The sequence below is a fragment of the Ovis canadensis genome, chromosome 17, assembly GCF_042477335.2.
Source record: "Ovis canadensis isolate MfBH-ARS-UI-01 breed Bighorn chromosome 17, ARS-UI_OviCan_v2, whole genome shotgun sequence".
Lineage (NCBI taxonomy): Eukaryota > Metazoa > Chordata > Mammalia > Artiodactyla > Bovidae > Ovis > Ovis canadensis.
This window is the reverse complement of record NC_091261.1, coordinates 64,889,113-64,905,845: the sequence shown is the minus strand read 5'-3', so window position 1 is coordinate 64,905,845 and position 16,733 is coordinate 64,889,113. Positions and strand designations below refer to the sequence as shown.

Genomic DNA, 16,733 nt, shown 5'->3' with positions numbered 1-16,733 from the left:
CCCTCTTGTCAATACCAGCACCCCCTCTTCACCTCCAGCCTCATCCACTCCGCTAGTCCAGGGGCTTTCTGACAGCTTATAAATTGGCCACCCGCTTAGGGCATTCTGTCCACCTTCTACCCCCTGCCTACAGATACTGTGCAGGGGACACTCAGCTCACGCTTAAGTAATCAGGAATTGGGGAGAGGGGTTGGAGGGAGCGAACCGGAGCCAGCCGGGCTTCACCGAGTGTGTGGTGAGGAGGGTGTGGACCCGCGGGCAATACATCCCTGTCAGAGGAAGGAAGCGGCTCCCTACTCCTGCCCCTCCCCTTAGGGTCTCCGGGGCCAGGATTCTCGAGATTTCGCGATTGGCTCCCACGGACGGGACCTTTGTCCGTCTGCGGGATTGCAGGCGGCCCAGGCCAGGCTCGGGCCTGAGGAGCGGGAGGGGGCCAGGTAGGGGGAGGCCAGAGACCAGCGGGGAAACTGACAGGCAAGAACGAGGGCAAGGGGGCCGAGAGCCGGGCCGGAGCTCCCCGCCGGTCGCGGACTGAGTTAGAGGGCGGGCAGCAGGAGGGGGCGGGAGGAAGAAGCGGGCGGGGCGGCCCTGCAGACGCCGAGCTCGCAGTTGCTGCGGTGGCTACGGGCAGGCTGGGCGCAGAGTAAGTGCTCCGGGGCTGGCCCGGGGCGCGTGGCCCTTTTTCGAGCCCTCCCAGCCCGAGCCGAGCCTGCCGGGGACCCCCCGCGGGATCCCAAGGGTCCCCGGTTGCCCGCGGTTCTGGCGTTTCCCAGCTCAGGGCAACGCGGGCGGGCAGTGCTAACCCAGGGCCCCCCTGTAGAGGAGAAGGACAGGAAACAACGCGTGCACCTCACTTTGAAAACGAGGGTGTGGACGAAAGCTACCCTTTTGTATGGAGTGATTCCCTGGGCCAGGTGCCTTCACTTCCTCACATGCCATGAAGCAGCAGCAACAGGTGAGCTAGGTACCATCCTTGTCTCCCTCTTACAGGTGAAGATACCAAGACTCAAGGAGGCCAAGCCACTCGTCAGGGGGTTACACCGCCCGCAGAGGCAGAGCCGGAACTCACCCAGGTCGGTGTGAACACCTACGTTCTCTTACTCATCAGACCTGCCTTGCCTGGGTCCTACACCCTTGGGAGATGGCAGGGAGAGACCAGTGCTGGGAATAGGGGAAGAGGCCAGGGTGAGCCTACCTGCTCATCACTGCAAAAAGAACTTTGTTGACAGCAAATCCTTCACCTGGGTAGGGGGCACCAAGGAATAAGAACAGTGCTTTGGGGCCAGGTTAAACTCCAGAACAGAGAGGAGGCATGGTGCAGCCCCCTGGTCTAGAAACTCCCAGGCCTGTACCAGCACCCACGCTGGGCACAGGGCTCTTTGCAGCTTTAGTGATGGGACTTTGATTTTCCATGCCTCAGTTTCCTTGTCTTTTTCCTTTGCTTATCCTTGACCTCGGGATTAAGCTTGGTACCTGCCCTGGAGCCTTGTTGAGGAGACTATGTGAGATGGTTGGTGTGAAGGCCTAGCCCAGTGCCTGATTCAGGCTAGGCCCTGTCTGTACCCGTATCTGCCCATCTGAGAACACTTCTCTGTCCTTCAACCTCAAGTCGCTCAGAGCTGTCTGAGATCTGCAGTATTTTCAGCAACCCCACCAGCAGCTGAAAGCTTCTTGAGTAAGACCAAGGCTGGAGGGCCTCGACACCTTCTTCTCTGACTTAGAAGGAAAGGCCAGCAGGAACAGGATTTTGAAAATCTTCAGGCTGAGGCTTGCACAATTCCAGAACTGCCCTGTAGCTCCTCAGCCCCAGTTTAGCAAGGAGGAAGGCCTAGGGTATTCTTACTCCAAAACCTGCTCTTTTCTTAATCCCCCCCATCTTGGCTAGCTGCAGGTCCTACGCCTCAGCATATTGTGAATCTGGTCACTCCTCTGCATCCCCACCTTGACCCACAGACCCTCAGTACTGTCTTCTGAAATCTCTGCACAGCCGGGCCTTGAGTGATTCCTAACTCTTCTCCTCCCATGCTCATTCCTCTGCTCACTGCAGCCATACTGGTGTCCTCTTCCTTCCTTAGACATACAAAAAGCTCTCTCAGGGTCTGTGCACAGGCCCTTCCTTCTCCCGGTAATACTCATCCCTTCCATCTTCTTGTGACGTATTTCCTTGCAATTCAGAGACCACCATGAAAGTCACCTACTTGGAAGCCTTCCCTGCCCACCCCAACCTGCAGGAGCCACTCTTTGCCTGCCCTTTGTTGCATTACTGTTCTTCCTTCCAAGTGATGTTATCTTGCTTCATGTGTTTCTTGGCTAAAATGTCAGTCTACCAGGGCCCAGACTTTTTCTTGTCTCTTCACTTTGGATTCCCCAGAAGCCGGGGCCATGCTTTGCACTGAGTTGTCGTTGTTGTTTAGTTGCTAAGTCATGTTTGACTCTTTGTGACCCCAAGGACTGTAGCCCGCCAGAGTCCTCTGTCCGTGGATTTCTCCAGGCAAGAATACTTGGAGTGGGTTGCCATTCCTTTCTACAGGGGATCTTCCTGACCCAGGGATCAAACCTGTGTCTCCTGCATTGGCAGGCGGATTCTTTACCGCTGAGCCACCCGGAAAGCCCCTTGCACTGAGTAAAAGTTCTGATAACTTTGTACAATTGCAGGCAGTGTGCGCAACCATTACAGTTCTGCTTCTCATTGCTTAACAACCTTCTTTCTACATTTCTACACAAACCTCAGAATTGTCATTCCTCCCACTGCCTTCTTCAGCTTTTCCCTACTATGGGACCTAGCCACTATTTCCAGGTTCTAGCCATTATCCGACTTTGCTTAAAACAGTGTGATCCAAATTGCACTTTTATTTTCTTGCTTTCAAATTTCATTTTAACTTTATTTTATATTGGAGTATAGCCAGTTAACAATGTTGTGATAATTTCAGGTTCAAATGATTTTTGAGTCACAGTCACCAAACTGGTGTGTTCCAGTTAAGGGCCATCCTAAAGGCATACATCACTTATTACCAGGTGGCTGTTTAGAAAAATTATCCCCAGCATCTTGTGCAAGTTTCCCTACAGTCCCTTGAGCATGGGGCTTTTTTTTTTCTCGTTTTTATTTTGTCTAGTATAATGGGGAGGTCATGGCACGTTTAAATTTTCCATTGCTTGAATGAGTGAATCTGGGTGTTTTTCTATGCATGCGCTAGTTCTGTTTCCTGTCCTGTGGAGGAAGGAAATCTCCAGGGTACCTGAATTTTTCCCTTCACCTTCACTTGTGGTGGTGGTTCCACTTGAGCCCCATCTCTTGAGAGCAGGGTGAGGGCCCCCAGGGGCTGGAACAGGAACACACCCAGGTGAGCTGTGCTGGTTGCAGAGGCTGCTCTGCCAGTCAACCAGCAAGAAACTGAGAGTCCCTTGTGCCCTGAGCATGCTACCGTGGGGAGAGAAAGAACTCTTTTTTTATTTTATTTTTTTAAGTCTTTGTGATTTTTTTCAAAATTTTAATATTTTTTAAGTTATAAAAGTAGTATATGACATATAGGCGCTTCCCTGGTGGCTCAGATGGTAAAGAATCCGCCTTCCAATGCTGAAGACCAGGGTTTGATCCCTGGGTTGGGAAGATCCCTCGGAGAAGAAAGTGGCAACCCACTCCAGTATTCTTGCCTGGAGAAACCCATGGACAGAGGAGCCTGGTGGGCTATAGTCCATGGGGTTGCAAAGAGTCAGACACTACTGAGTGACACAACGTATAAGGTCATTCATTGAAACACTGGGGCAGCAAAAGATTGGGAAACAATCTAAATGTTGGTTGCTAGTGGGAACTACACACGCTCCCTCAGGGGAATCCCGCACAGTCAGCTAAAGGCTGCATTTGCTCTAGAATATCCTGCGAAAGTCTCTGGTTCACTGTGTTAGTCTCCTGTGGCCACTGTAACAAAGGGTCGAAAATCTGATGCCTTTACCAGCTTCTAGAGGCTGCGCTTATTTATTTAAAAAATTTTTGATTGGAAAGCTTTGCACTGTTAGTTTGCAGTGTTCGTGTCTGCTGTACAGCAACATCAGTCAGCTATCTGTATACACCTACCCACCAATTTCACTCTTCTAGGTCATCACAGAGCCCCGAACTGAGCTCCCCGTACTACACAGCGGCTTCCCACAAGCTATCAATTATATCTTATTTTCTTTTTTACTCATAACCACGTTCCCTCAATCTTCAACACAGCATAACATCAAATCTGACTCCAGTCCCTGCTTCTGTCATCACGTCTCCTCTTCTTCTGGTTCTCTCACTCTACTTGTGAAGACCCTTCTGATCACACTGGGTCCACCTGGATAATGCCCCATCTTGACGTCCTTCATCTCATCACACTTGCAGAGTTCCTTTTGCCATGTAAATGGGCACATTCACAGGTTCTGGGAATTCGGACCGTGCATCTTTGGGCAGGGCATCTTTCAGCCTCCCACACCCTAAAGGGAAATAAGGAAGATTCAGAGCAGTGTGAGAGCTCACATTTAAAGGGAAAAAAAGAATAAATAAGACTGTGCTTGGGAAGACATAGAATACCTCCAGGGGCTACATGGGAAACTGATAGGAGAGGATGTTTCTGGGAAGACCAGGAATAGAAAGACTTATCATAGTATATCTTTTTGTGTCTAATTTTTTACTGTATATGTCACCTACATTAAAAATAAGCTTTAAGAAGTCACACATAGTCATTGTAAAATTTCAGACCTTTCAGAAAGAAGCCAAGAGAGAGAAAATACCCACCATACCCTCAAATCTCCAGCAGTAACCACTGTGAAGAATTCGGCTCTATCCTTAACAGATTTTTTTTAATGCGTATATCATCTTTTCACATGGATGGGATCATAGTACGCTATAAAGTGATGGGAGACTTGTTACATTCCTCACATCTTTCCTCATCCACCTATGGACATTTGACAGTACCGGATGTACCACAGATGTACCGTGACTGACTTGACCAGACCCTCAGTGGTGAACATTTAGTTAGATTCCTTGCTGCTTTCCTGAGCAGTCTCAACACTAACATGTCTGCCTGGTTCCTAATTGGAGTGAAATGCACATCAAATTAAATTTTTTAAAAATTAAGTTTTAAAGTGAGCAGTGTCATTTAATACATTCCTGACGTAGTACACCTACCACCTCCATCAAGTTCCAGAATATTCTCGTCACCTCAAAGGGAAACCATGTCCCCATTAGGCAGTCACTCTCCTGTTCCCCTCTCCCCCAGTTCCGGGCCACCACCAGTCTGCCTTCTGTCTGTATAGATTTGCATGTTCTGGATATTACACATCAGTGGAACCATGTAATGTGTGACATTTTGTGTCTGCCTTCTTAACATAATGTTTTAGAGGTTCATTCACGTTGTAGCATGTGTCAGTACTTCATATCTTCTTTCTTTTTTATTAAGATATAATTGACATACAACGTTAATTTCAGGTGTACAACATAATGATTCTATAATTTGTATGTATTGCAAAAGTACTTCATTTCTTTTTATGGCTGGATAACATTCCGTTATATAGATATAACATCTTTTACTTATCCATACATATGATAATGGGCATGGATTGTTTCCATCTTTTGGCTGTGAATATTTTTGTGCATGTATTTGAGTGCCTGTTTTCAGTTCTTTGGATATATATGGTCATCCTTCTACATATGGCTTGAACTTTACTGTTTACTGTTTTCAAACACTATTAAGCAAGTTAAAAATAATTTGTAAGAAAGTGTTGGAAAGCGCATAGTAAGGCAAATGCTGGCAGGATGACAGATCTGGACAAATGTTTTCTTATTTTCCAGATCCTGAGAAGACAGGAAAATGGCCACGTGGAATGAAAAGGTAAATTAATTCAGGTGGACTAGCAGAATTAATGGAGCTCCCAGCCTTGAGAAGATAATTGTTTGATGTTTCTAACAGGATGGAGGGAAAACACGTGTTCAGGGTGCTTGCACCATACCAAAGTGTTTAAAGTCAGAGGTGAAAGCTACAGGAGGAACCTCAAGATAGCCTCAAAATCAGAAACAGACTGTTCAAAGCCCAGCTCTGCATTTTAATAGCCCTCTATCCTTTGGTCACGCCCTTTACTTCCCCGAGCCTCCAGTTTCCTTATCTGGAAAATGGAACCAAGTTACCACCCTTGCTCCTGAAGGCTCGTCCAGAGAAGTTGAGGAGACCATTGCTAGGCTGATACTGAGCTCATCAGGACTCCTCCTGCCCACTTATTTTACAGGTAGAGACACTTGGGAACAGAGAAGGAAAGCTACTTGCTCAAGATCACACAGGAAGTAGCAGAAATGGGCTTCCAACCTAGCCTGATGGCCAAGCGAATGCTCTGCCTCCTGTATTGCGTGGCTGTCCAGAGGAGGGCTAATAAATTCTGTCCTTGGTATCTGGGGCGCAGGCTTGTTGGATTTGAAGAGATGTTGGTTGTGAAGGGTAGGGCAAGGTGGAAAGGAGAGGCTGGCTTCCATTTCAGCTGTTCTCTTGGAGTTTCTAGGGGCCTGGCCGGGTGGAGTTGTCAGGGCAGCACCAGAGGCTCAGGGTAGCAGCAGAGTAATGGGGCAGAGGACCATGGGACAATGGTGATGATCTTGCATTTTGTCAAATCGGTGGCCCCTTTAATTGTAAGAGTCTTTCTGATTTAAAGCTGTTTACAGTGTGGGAGGGGGAAGTGACCAATGGCCCTTACAACATGCTACCAATTCTGATTTCAGAAATGTTGAAATAAGGGGAAAATGTCCGTCTTTGCATTAATGAAATTCGGTGGCATTTCCAGTAGAGGATGACAATCACCCTCCGTATTGTTGTGGCAATTCCTGATAAGATACTGTAGGCTTAGTGCCTGCCACCCAGTAACAGGTGCTCCTTGAGTTCCCGCTATGATTACTACTCACAGAAAGGCAAATGGAACGGTTTCCTTCGTTTATCGCTCCCTACTAAGCAAAACAAAAAAAGCAAGCGGAAATTCTCAATGATGGTTATGCTGTGGTGAAACTGGCTCACTGCTACATCTCACGAGGGGCTGGATCAACCCACACAACTGCTGGAAAAAACTTGACTGGGTGTATCAGGAGTCACGAAAATGGTCATAATCAAACCTGGTCATCTCACTTACGGGAAAGGAAGCAACCCACAGAAAGGCAAAAGTATCATTTACAGCACAATTTAGAAACGTATGTGTTTCTTAGTCCATAAGATGCCCTTGACTGTAAATGCACCGTTATTTCATGTGCTATGAAGAAAAAAAGGGCCCGCCTGTTTACTGTGATCTAATGTGACACAGCACTGACATTGGGCAGTTGGAGGACAGATTTCAGAAATGTTAACATGTGTAAAAACGTGGCCTTTGAATTGGTGATAAAGATGCTGAAAATGAAAAATCAGAAAATACAATAATGAGAGCACTGTCTTCTGTGGTTAAAAAGCCTTGGTCATTAAAAAGGCATAAGTCTGATGCGTATAAGTAGTAAGGGGACAAAGATACAAAGTTGTGTGCAGCCTTGGATTATAATTGTAAAAGATAAGAGTGAGATGGATAGATAAGTAGATGATAAATTTGGTGTGTTGGAATTATGAATTTGTCTTTCCTCATGTTTTCACAGTAGTAATACTAAAAGAAATAGATGTGGAGTGACAGTCTGCTCATTAGGGTGAATGACAGCAGGTAAAACTTAGGGGTCTGGATGGGTCAGGAGGTCTGGCTGCAGGGACAGGGCACAGGAGTGGGGGTGAAGACATGAAACATCAGGGCAGGCAGCGTGTTGGAATGCACAACTAGGGACACACCTCAGGGGAGCCCTGGGGGTGGGAGCCTCTCTTTCATCGCACAGAGGCCAAAGCAAGAGGTGGTCCCAGCCGCGTTGTTGGGCAGCTAGGGAGGATTGGCAATGGCAACCCACTCCAGTACTCTTGCCTGGAAAATCCCATGGACCGAGGGGCCTGGTGGGCTGCAGTCCTTCGGGTCACTGAGTCGGACACGACTGAGCGACTTCACGTTCACTTTTCACTTTCATGCATTGGAGAAGGAAATGGCAACCCACTCCAGTGTTCTTGCCTGGAGAATCCTGGGGACAGGGGACCCTGGTGGGCTGCCGTCTCTGGGGTCGCACAGAGTCGGACACGACTGAAGCGACTTAGCAGCAGCAGCAGGGAAGATTGGACCAGGGCCACTTGTAGCAAATAAGCCTCTTACTGGTTCTAAAACACATTCCTTTTAATAATTTACCCCAATGAAGTTAATTATGTTTTTTAAAAAATTGTTTTAATAGGATTGCATTTAGGAGCTACTTAATCATCCAGCCCCCTTTAGCTTTAGGGAGCAAAATAGCTCTGTTGTAGGAGAAATGGGTGGGGTTTTTAGCCATGGTTCACTCCTGATCTGCTGTAGCCGGCTCTAATCAGAGGGGCCCTCAGCAGGCTCTGGACACCTGCCCTCCTGAGAGGCCCTCCCTGCCCCTGCCCACCTCTCTGAGCCTCCCTTTTCCTTTTTTGTAAAATGGGAACAGTGAGGATCAAACAAGATAGTGCCTGGAGAGCACGTAGCAGTGTGCAGTCCTAATACACAGGAGCTGCTGACGCCGTCATGAGGATCAAGTGGGTTTTGGGCCATCAGCTGACCCAGTCCTCAGCTCAGTCACCTGTCACCAGCCACACTGGGCAACTTGGTTGCCGGGTGTGCTTAGAAATCCTTGTGGCCCTTTGGCACCTTTCTCATAAGGTGTTTGGAGGTACCAGGTTCATTCATGATGCTGGTTCTTGACCTTGACTGCACAATGGAGATCCCAACCACCCAGGCCACTCTCAGGCCGACTGAATCACAGTCTTGGGGCCTGGGAGCCAGGCACTGGGGTTTGTTTGTTTTTAAATCATCCAAGGGGTTCCAGTGTGCAGCAGATCTGAGAGCCATTGGTTAAACTGCAGCTGCACTGGCCTCCTTCCAAGGACTGAGCCACAGTGAGGCAAGAAAGAGGGGCACCCTGAACTCTTGTTTATCTTGTCTTTTCCTCAGCTGAAGCATCACTAAGATGCTGGGGGATGGGGTGGCCCAGATGATTCAGTCATACTGATGATAGGTCCTAATTTCTAGCTGGGTAACTATATATTTTTACTTCTATGCTTTCATTTCTTTCTATGCTTTCAAAACACAAATAGCAGCCTGACTTGTGCTTCCCAGTTAACATGGGCAAATCACAGACTTGGGGCAGGACTGCCAGCTTTCCAACAGCTATCCTCTCCCTCCTCCAGGGAAACAGACAAAATATGTCCTACGGTACCCATGTGTTTCAGACTCAACCCATTGGTGATTCCTGAAATCCGTTAATGGGCTTCAGTCAGCCTCTTAAGAAATAGAACAAAGTGGAGAACTTTAAGTCTCTCACATATTAACTTTAATGTTGATTATAGAATGTATATATGTTAGCGTGTCCTAAGTGGCAGGGTATAAAATGTGTTTCTTATTGAGTAACACCGGGCTGAACTCCCGACTCAGTGTTGGCCTTCTTCACCAGCTGAGTCCAGAGCACGTTCAGAGGGGTCATGGAGGAGGGAGGGGATTCTGGGCCAGGCAGCCTGGCTTGGAATCTGAGCTCTGCATCTCACTGGCTGTGTGAGCTGGGGTAGGTTGCTTGGCCTCTCTGTTCTCAGTCTCCACACCTGTAAATGAAGAGGATTCCGTCTCCACCTCATAGAGTTGTTGCTGTATGTTGCCACAGGCTTCTGCACAGAGCTCAGAAAATGGCAGGTGCTTTGGCGATAGTTGCAGTCTCTGCAGTTTGCACTACCTTAAATATTAACTCCCACGTTGCCTCCCCAGCCTCATGATTGTCTTGCTAGGTCAACAGACTCTTCCATCAAGGCAGGAGTGATTCTGACCCACAGGAGATGGGGAAGAAAGTTGGAGAATGCATCTCTGGAGGCACCTGGGCTGCTGGTCAGGCTTCTCAGTTTGCAAGCAGCACCCACCCCCCACAATCTAGTCAGCCGTCATGGTGGTTATTTTCATGAACCTCAAACTTCCTCCCCACCCTAGAGAAGGAAAAGCTGCTACGCTTATTTAAAGACTTCCCTGATTTTAAAAATAGGCATTCCTCAGAACACAAATCCCTGGGGACTAGGGGGTTGGGAGATGGTGGTAAGAGAACGTGAGCTGCTGGGGTGCAGGAGTCCCCCAGGAGGAGAGATTTGCTCGAGGGATTCGTTCCACCCTCCAGGTATGTTTGGTGGGAACCTGCAGTCTTCCAGGCATGAGGGCTGTGGAGAATGTAGCATAAGCAGGAGCCCAGCCACCCAGGCCCCTAAGGAGGAGCTGGGAGAGGAAGCAGACTCCATTATACAAATGGGTGCATCCGTCTCTATTGCGGGAGGTGTGGGCCATGCATGAGTGCAACAGGGAAGGTACGTGGTCAGCCTCCTGGAGCTTGGGTGCTTAAGAGAGACCTCCTGCAGGACACAAAGAAAAATGATAAGATGGCATTCCTGACAGAAAATCACACGTGCAAAGGGCCTGTGGTTAAAGGAACCTGTTGAGTATGGAGGGCTAATGGAGACCATGTGGCCAGACCAGAGACCGGTAACAGGTGAGATCAGATAAGCAGCCAGAGGTCACAGCCTGGGCAATGGCTGTAGGTCTCTGGAAGGCACTTTGGTCTTTTTTTTTTTTTTTTCGCTCCTTACCATGCCACACAACTTGTGGGATCTTAGTTCCCTGACCAGGGATCGAACCCTGGGCCCTTAGCAGTGAAAGCAGAGAGTCCTGACCATTGGGATATCAGGGAGTTCCCTGTATCTTTAAGATCAGTGGGAATCCCAAGGAGAGTTTCAAATGAGGGAGTACCGTTGGGCCCCAAGATCGCTCCAGGTTCAGTGATTCAGTGGGAGGCCTCATAGGACTCAGCACACAGTTCCACTCATGGCTAAGATTTTTACAAAGGAAAAGGAAAAAGGTACATGAGGTGAAGTCCAGAGGAGATCAGACACAAGCTTTCAGATTCCTCTCCCATGGGAGTCACATAGGCCTTGCTTAATTCCTCCAGCAGGAAGCTGTGACGACACGTGAAATGTTATCTGCTGGGAGAGCTTGTTAAGAGACTCAGCACTCGAGGTTTTTATTTGAGAGGTGGTCACATGGGTGCCTTCCAAACTCCAGAAGTTCCAGACTACCCTGAGGAAAGCAGGTATTCAACATAAACCGCAATGTCGTTTACAAAAACAGTCCAGGCACAGTGAGCTGTTCTCACCAGATGAGAACCCTCCCGAGATACAAGTTCCCAGATTCCAGCCAGGGGCCAGGCAGACTTTCCTAAGGCCACAGCCCCAGGCCTTTTCTGCACAGGGAGACAGGATTGTTTCAAGGAGTGCTCTCAGGCTGTTGACAAGAGTGTGAAAGCGATAGGGAGAACAGTGAGGGGCTGATACATCTTCCAAGTAAAATGTGCAGGCTGAGGCAGGGAGGTGCCCCAGCAGCGAGGCTGAGGCAGAAGATGAGAGAAGTAGGTGATGGATTCAAGGATTATTTAGATGCTAAAATGCACAGGGCTTTGTGATTAGGTGAGCTTTGTGGGAGAGGGAAGGAAGGCAGGGATCGGGACAGCGTCTCTGACCCTGCCTGGGTGGGTGTTAAGACCCTTGGACCCAGAAGGTAAGAGATGCAAGGCCATTGGCTGTCCACTGGGTGGCGGTGATTGCCATGCGGCAAGTCCTTATTTTCCCCTACTGAGGGAAGGAACCCTTGCATCTCAGAACCTTGATTCCACTTCTTTCAATATCATTGTTCTTGTTGCTTTAAAAATCAGCCCTTCTGGCATGTTTTCCTCTCATTGACAGAGCGTCTCAGAAAGAACAAAGCTAGTAGAATTGAGTTCATATGTCAGCTTTACTACTTATGTTTGTTTTCAAAAACTGTACACAAATAAGTTCTCAGTATAAGAAATTAAAACAACAAACAGATATTAGGTTGAACCACATAACTGTCCGTTTCTACCAGTTTTGATCTGCAAAAATGGTAATTTTTAAAGAAGTCTTGTTTCAGTAGTTTTCTTGAATTATATCTTGAACCATTCTGTTCCATCGTTTTGGTTCTCTTATTTAGGGATTCCAGTTACGTATATATTGGATTTGTGTGTGTGTGTATATTTTTAAAAAATTCTTCCTCCCTTTTCCCCTCACCCAAATACTTCATTCTCTGCAGGTTAGATCTGACTCCAAAAATGGCTATTTCTTATTGTTAAATCTAACAGGGAAAAAAAAAAAGTTTCTCTTCACCTTCCAACCCAGTCCTAATCCCTTTTGCTTCACAGAAGTAACGATTTGGTTTGGGTTGTTGATTTTGTTTTTAACAAACATGGAATTATACACTGTGGTCTGGTTAGAGTTAGTACTATGCCGATTTTCACTTGACTGTAGTTGAGAGAGACATTTCTGTGTCAGTCCCTGCAGCCACACTGACGTAGGGCATTCTTAACAGCTGTGTTGTATTCCATAGTGTGGGTCTGTCACAGCATATTTAACCGTGGACCTTAAGGTTGTAACAGGACTGCAGTGAGTACATGTGTGACTGTCTTTGTGCTTGTGCGTGAGTCCCTTGTGTCAGGTCAAACAATATGGACATTTAAAGTTTTGTAGAAACTAGTTTAATGCTGATCCTTCCTTTGCTCCCACACCTGGCACATTGGGGAGACTCAAATATCCTTTGAAAAGATGAAAGAAACTGCCTCATTGCCCTCCTAAGAAGGACGTACCCATTTCCATGCCCACCAGGTGGTGCAGAGACATGCCTTCCTTCCTCCACCCCTGTCACCCTGCTACAGCAGGCGACTCTGGGTAGTAGATCTCTCCTCCCTGAGCCTCAGTTTCCCCTTCTGTAGAATGGAGAGGCTGCCTCTCCCTGCCCAGCCAATTTCTCACGACTGTCAGCATCCAGTGAGAGCAAGAGGAGATGGAGGTGGCCGATACGCTGCAAGCAAAGAGAAATAAGCTTCTTCCAAGTGGTTTTGTTGACCTCCAAAGGAGCCTGCTTCATCCCAGGAGTGTGGGACCGGTGTGTGGCCCATGAATATAAAGGGGGAGAGAGAGCACTTGATCTGTGGCACCCTTGAGCTGACTCAAGTACACCCGCTCTGTCTTAGCTTCCTGGGGTTGCCATAACAAATGACCACAAACCAGATGGCTTAAAAAAACAAATTTATTCTCTCAGTCCTCAAGGTCAGAGTTTCTAAAATCAGGGGCTTGGCCAGCTCAGTTCCTCTGGAGGCTCAGAGGGAGGGTCGGCTCCATTTCTCCTAGCTCCTGGTGCGAGCGTGCTAAGTTGCTTCAGTCGTGTCCGACTCTGCAACCCTATGGACTGTAGCCCACAGTCCATGGGATTGTGGACTGTCCATGGGATTCTCCAGGCAAGAGTACTGGAGTGGGTTGCCATGCCCTCCTCCAGGGGCCTTCCTGACCCGGGGATTGAACCCAGTCTCCTAGTCTCCTGCATCGGCAGGCAGGCTCTTTGCCACTAGCGCCACCCGGGAAGCGTAGCTTCTGGTGGTTTCTGGCACTCCTTGGTCTCCAGATGCGTCGCTCCAGTCTCTGCCTCCATCCTCCCATGGCCTTCTCCTCCAAGTGTTCCCTCCTTTTCTTTTCTTTTAAATATTTATTTATTTATTTGGCTGTGCCAAGTCTTAGTTGCAGCATGTCACTCTCTAGTTGTAGCATATGGGGTCCAGTTCCCCAACCAGGGATCAGACGTGGGCCCGCTACATTGGGAGTGCAGAGTCTTAGCCACTGGACCACCAGGGAAGTCCCCCCTCTTTTTCTTATAAGGACACCAGTCACTGGATTAAGGTCCATCCTAAATCCAGCATGGTTTTATGTCAAGATTTTTTTTTTTACAGCACCGTGCACTTTGTGGGATCTTAGTTCCCTGACCAACGATTGAAGCCCAGGCACTTGGCCATGAGAGCCGGGGGTCCTAACCACTGGGACCTCCAGGGAATTCCCAGCAAGATCTTGACATCTGCAAAGGCTTGTATTCTAACCAAGGTGACATTCTGAGGTTTCAGGTAGACATGGATTTGGGACAGCTGCGTTTCAACCCACTGCACCCTCCTAGCCAGCAGATGTCTGGTCACAGCCTGCCTGGCCTTTTCTCAGCCGTGTCTTGTAACATGGGGGCCTCCAGGTGATACAGCCCAGCCCAAGGGCAAGTCCTGGTTCTGCCGTCTTCTGAGTGTGCGACTTTGGACATATCACCTTTTTCACCCAGACCCAAAATGATGACTTCGACCTCAGAGAGTTGTTAGGAATTAAAATGAAATAGTGCATTTAAGGAACTTACCAGTGTGCTGTTATAACAAATTATAAACAATCAGCAATAATAGATGTTGCTGCTATTGTGCCTTGTTTGGGGGTGGGAGTGTTGATTAATGAGGCTTCCCAGGTGACATTATTGGTTAAAAAAAAAAAAAAAAAAAACTCATTTGCCAGTGCAGGAGACATAAGAGACGTGGGTTGGATTCCTGGATCAGAAGCATCCCCTGGAGGTGGGCATGGCAACCCACTGCAGTATTCTTGCCTGGAGAATCCCATGGACAGAGGAACCTGGCAGACTGCAGTCCATAGGGTCACAAAGAGTCAGACCACAGCTGAAGTGACTTAGCATGCATGCACACACGTGTTTATTAATAAGCAAATGAAGTCCCCAAAAGTAGGCTCTGAGAGGGAATGGGGAAATGGGGACTTAGCAGACATTTGGCCCTGGGAATCAGCAGTCAGATGAGTTTCTTAAAAAGTACCTATTTCAGTGATTGCTGGATGACCATGAAATAGGGACTTTCCCCCTCCTACAGATGACAGCTTCAGAATCTGAAAAATAGACATTCACAAGAACACTTTCTTCCACATCAATTGTAGATCTGGTTTTTTGTTTGTTTGTTTTTCCCCCTCTCTCCCAGGTAGTAATTTTTCTGGTATAATACCTGTCATGTCTAAACGAGAAGTAGGCAATTACCTTTGATGGGCAGCTCCTGCGGTTTTGTTGTTAAATCGTTTATTAAATATTGAGCCCCTCCCTGTGACTGAGGGAGGAACAACATCTGCCCTCCCGGGGTTCACAGACTAGCGCCGGAGACAACCTTGCGATGTCACAGTGTTCGTTAGTGGCTTGATGGGGAAGTAGAGGAAGGACCCTCACCCAACATGTGGCAGTTAAGGAAGTCCTCCCAAGGGAGGTAAAATTGATTCTATAAAACGTGAAAAAGAACTAGGGTGAGGCAGAGGGTGGGTATTCCAGGCAGGGTGGGGGTGGGGGGGCGTGCAGGTCGTGTGAAGTTCTGAAAGCAAGACAGAGTGGTTTATTCCAGAACCACAGTGCATTTAGTGTAACTGGAGTGTGGTGGAGGCTGGGGAAGGGACCAAGAGAGCTTTGACCTGGTCCTGAAGGCAGCAGCTGGCAGGGGGTGAGGGTGGAGGGACTGAAAGTAATGGGAAGCAGGGGAGGGAGATAGGCAAGGGCAGGGATGCAGCCAGCCCAGCATTGGAGAAAGGTGACCTGGCCACCATTGGGTGGAGAAAGGGTCAGAGGTGAGAGGCCAAATCAGGAGGTTGGTGCAAGTGTCCCATAAAGAGGTGAGGTGGTAGGAGAGAGAAGAAGACAAGGTGCAGCAGAAATGGTGTTCAGGAGGTTAGATCAACAGGCCTGATAGAGAGAGTGATCTTTAGCCGTGGACTTGAGCGGTGGGGCGGATGTGACTCCATGACCTAGGCCAGTGTGGAAGGAGAAGTGGATTTAGGGGGAAAGAAAAAAAATTAGTTCAGTTTGGATCACAGCAGACTAACGACTTGGCAGGATATCAGACGGCAGACTGGAGACTGATTGGCACCTGAGCAGCCTTGAGAACACAGATGTGCAGAGACCACCGAAGAGGGGCCCTGTGCCAGGGTGAGCTCAGGGTCGGGGACTCGAGGACTTGAGGTGGCTTGGGGGCAGGGACACGGTACAGGAAAAGCAGCCAGAGATGGGAGAAAAATCAAGAGGAGGCAAGATTGTCAAACAGAAAGTCCACACTGTGAGAGGATACAGCCCAGTCCAGGTGGGAACCACAGTTGTGGGCTTTGATACTGAAAAGTGACCCCAGAGAGAGCAGGGCCAGAATATACTGGGACGGCAAGGGGTAATGCAGGAGCAGTGGGGACAGTTCAGGGCCAGGGACTCCACTGGTCTAGATTCTCCGGATTGCACATGATAGAAGCAACTAAATCTAGCTTCAGCCAGAAAAGGAATCTTTCAGTCCATGTGACTAAACACATGGGGCTGCAGAGGCAGACCGTTTGGGCCCAGTAACCAGTGAACCGAGATATCCACAGGTGATGAAGAAGTTGGGGGAGTGGAGGTGAGAGTGTCTGTTACTGAGGAATAATAATACCAGCGGGTGCTTACAGAGGGTCTGCTCCTGGCCAGGCACTAAGGCTTGTGGTCCCCGCAACTCGCTGAGTCAGTCCTTCCACCTGCCTGGGCAAGGTGGGGGGTAGGCCGGTGCCGAGAGCTGAGAGTCCAGGGTGGGTGGTGAAGTTGCCGAGGCTCACAATGTTTTCATGATCTTTGTCTTTTCTGGAACTTTGCTGCTTCTGGCATGACGGATTTTTAACTTAAAACTAGAGTTGTTTTCTGCTCTGCTGGGTGCCATATTTTCATTCCAAATTACTGAAAGTTGCTTCGTTATTAGATGCAAAGTTTCAAAAAAA

General features: G+C 48.3%; 1 protein-coding gene across 9 annotated transcripts in view; it reads left to right on the top strand.

Moving 5' to 3' along the window:
* The first annotated feature begins 246 nt into the window (after window positions 1-246).
* HVCN1 (hydrogen voltage gated channel 1) overlaps window positions 247-16,733 on the top strand; it is a 31,864-nt gene continuing 15,377 nt past the window's right edge. The window contains exons 1-4 of one of the 9 annotated variants that reach the window (XM_069557855.1): window positions 314-437; window positions 991-1,073; window positions 5,813-5,852; window positions 11,045-11,185. Coding sequence is in view for 4 of the 9 variants with exons in the window: in XM_069557852.1 (XP_069413953.1) it covers window positions 5,832-5,852 (21 nt within the window). In the remaining 5 variants the exon portion in view is untranslated. Of the gene's footprint in view, window positions 956-990; window positions 1,074-5,812; window positions 5,853-11,044; window positions 11,186-16,733 lie in introns of all 9 variants that reach the window. The other 8 variants (XM_069557858.1, XM_069557856.1, XM_069557852.1 and 5 more) reach the window with 8 other exon arrangements.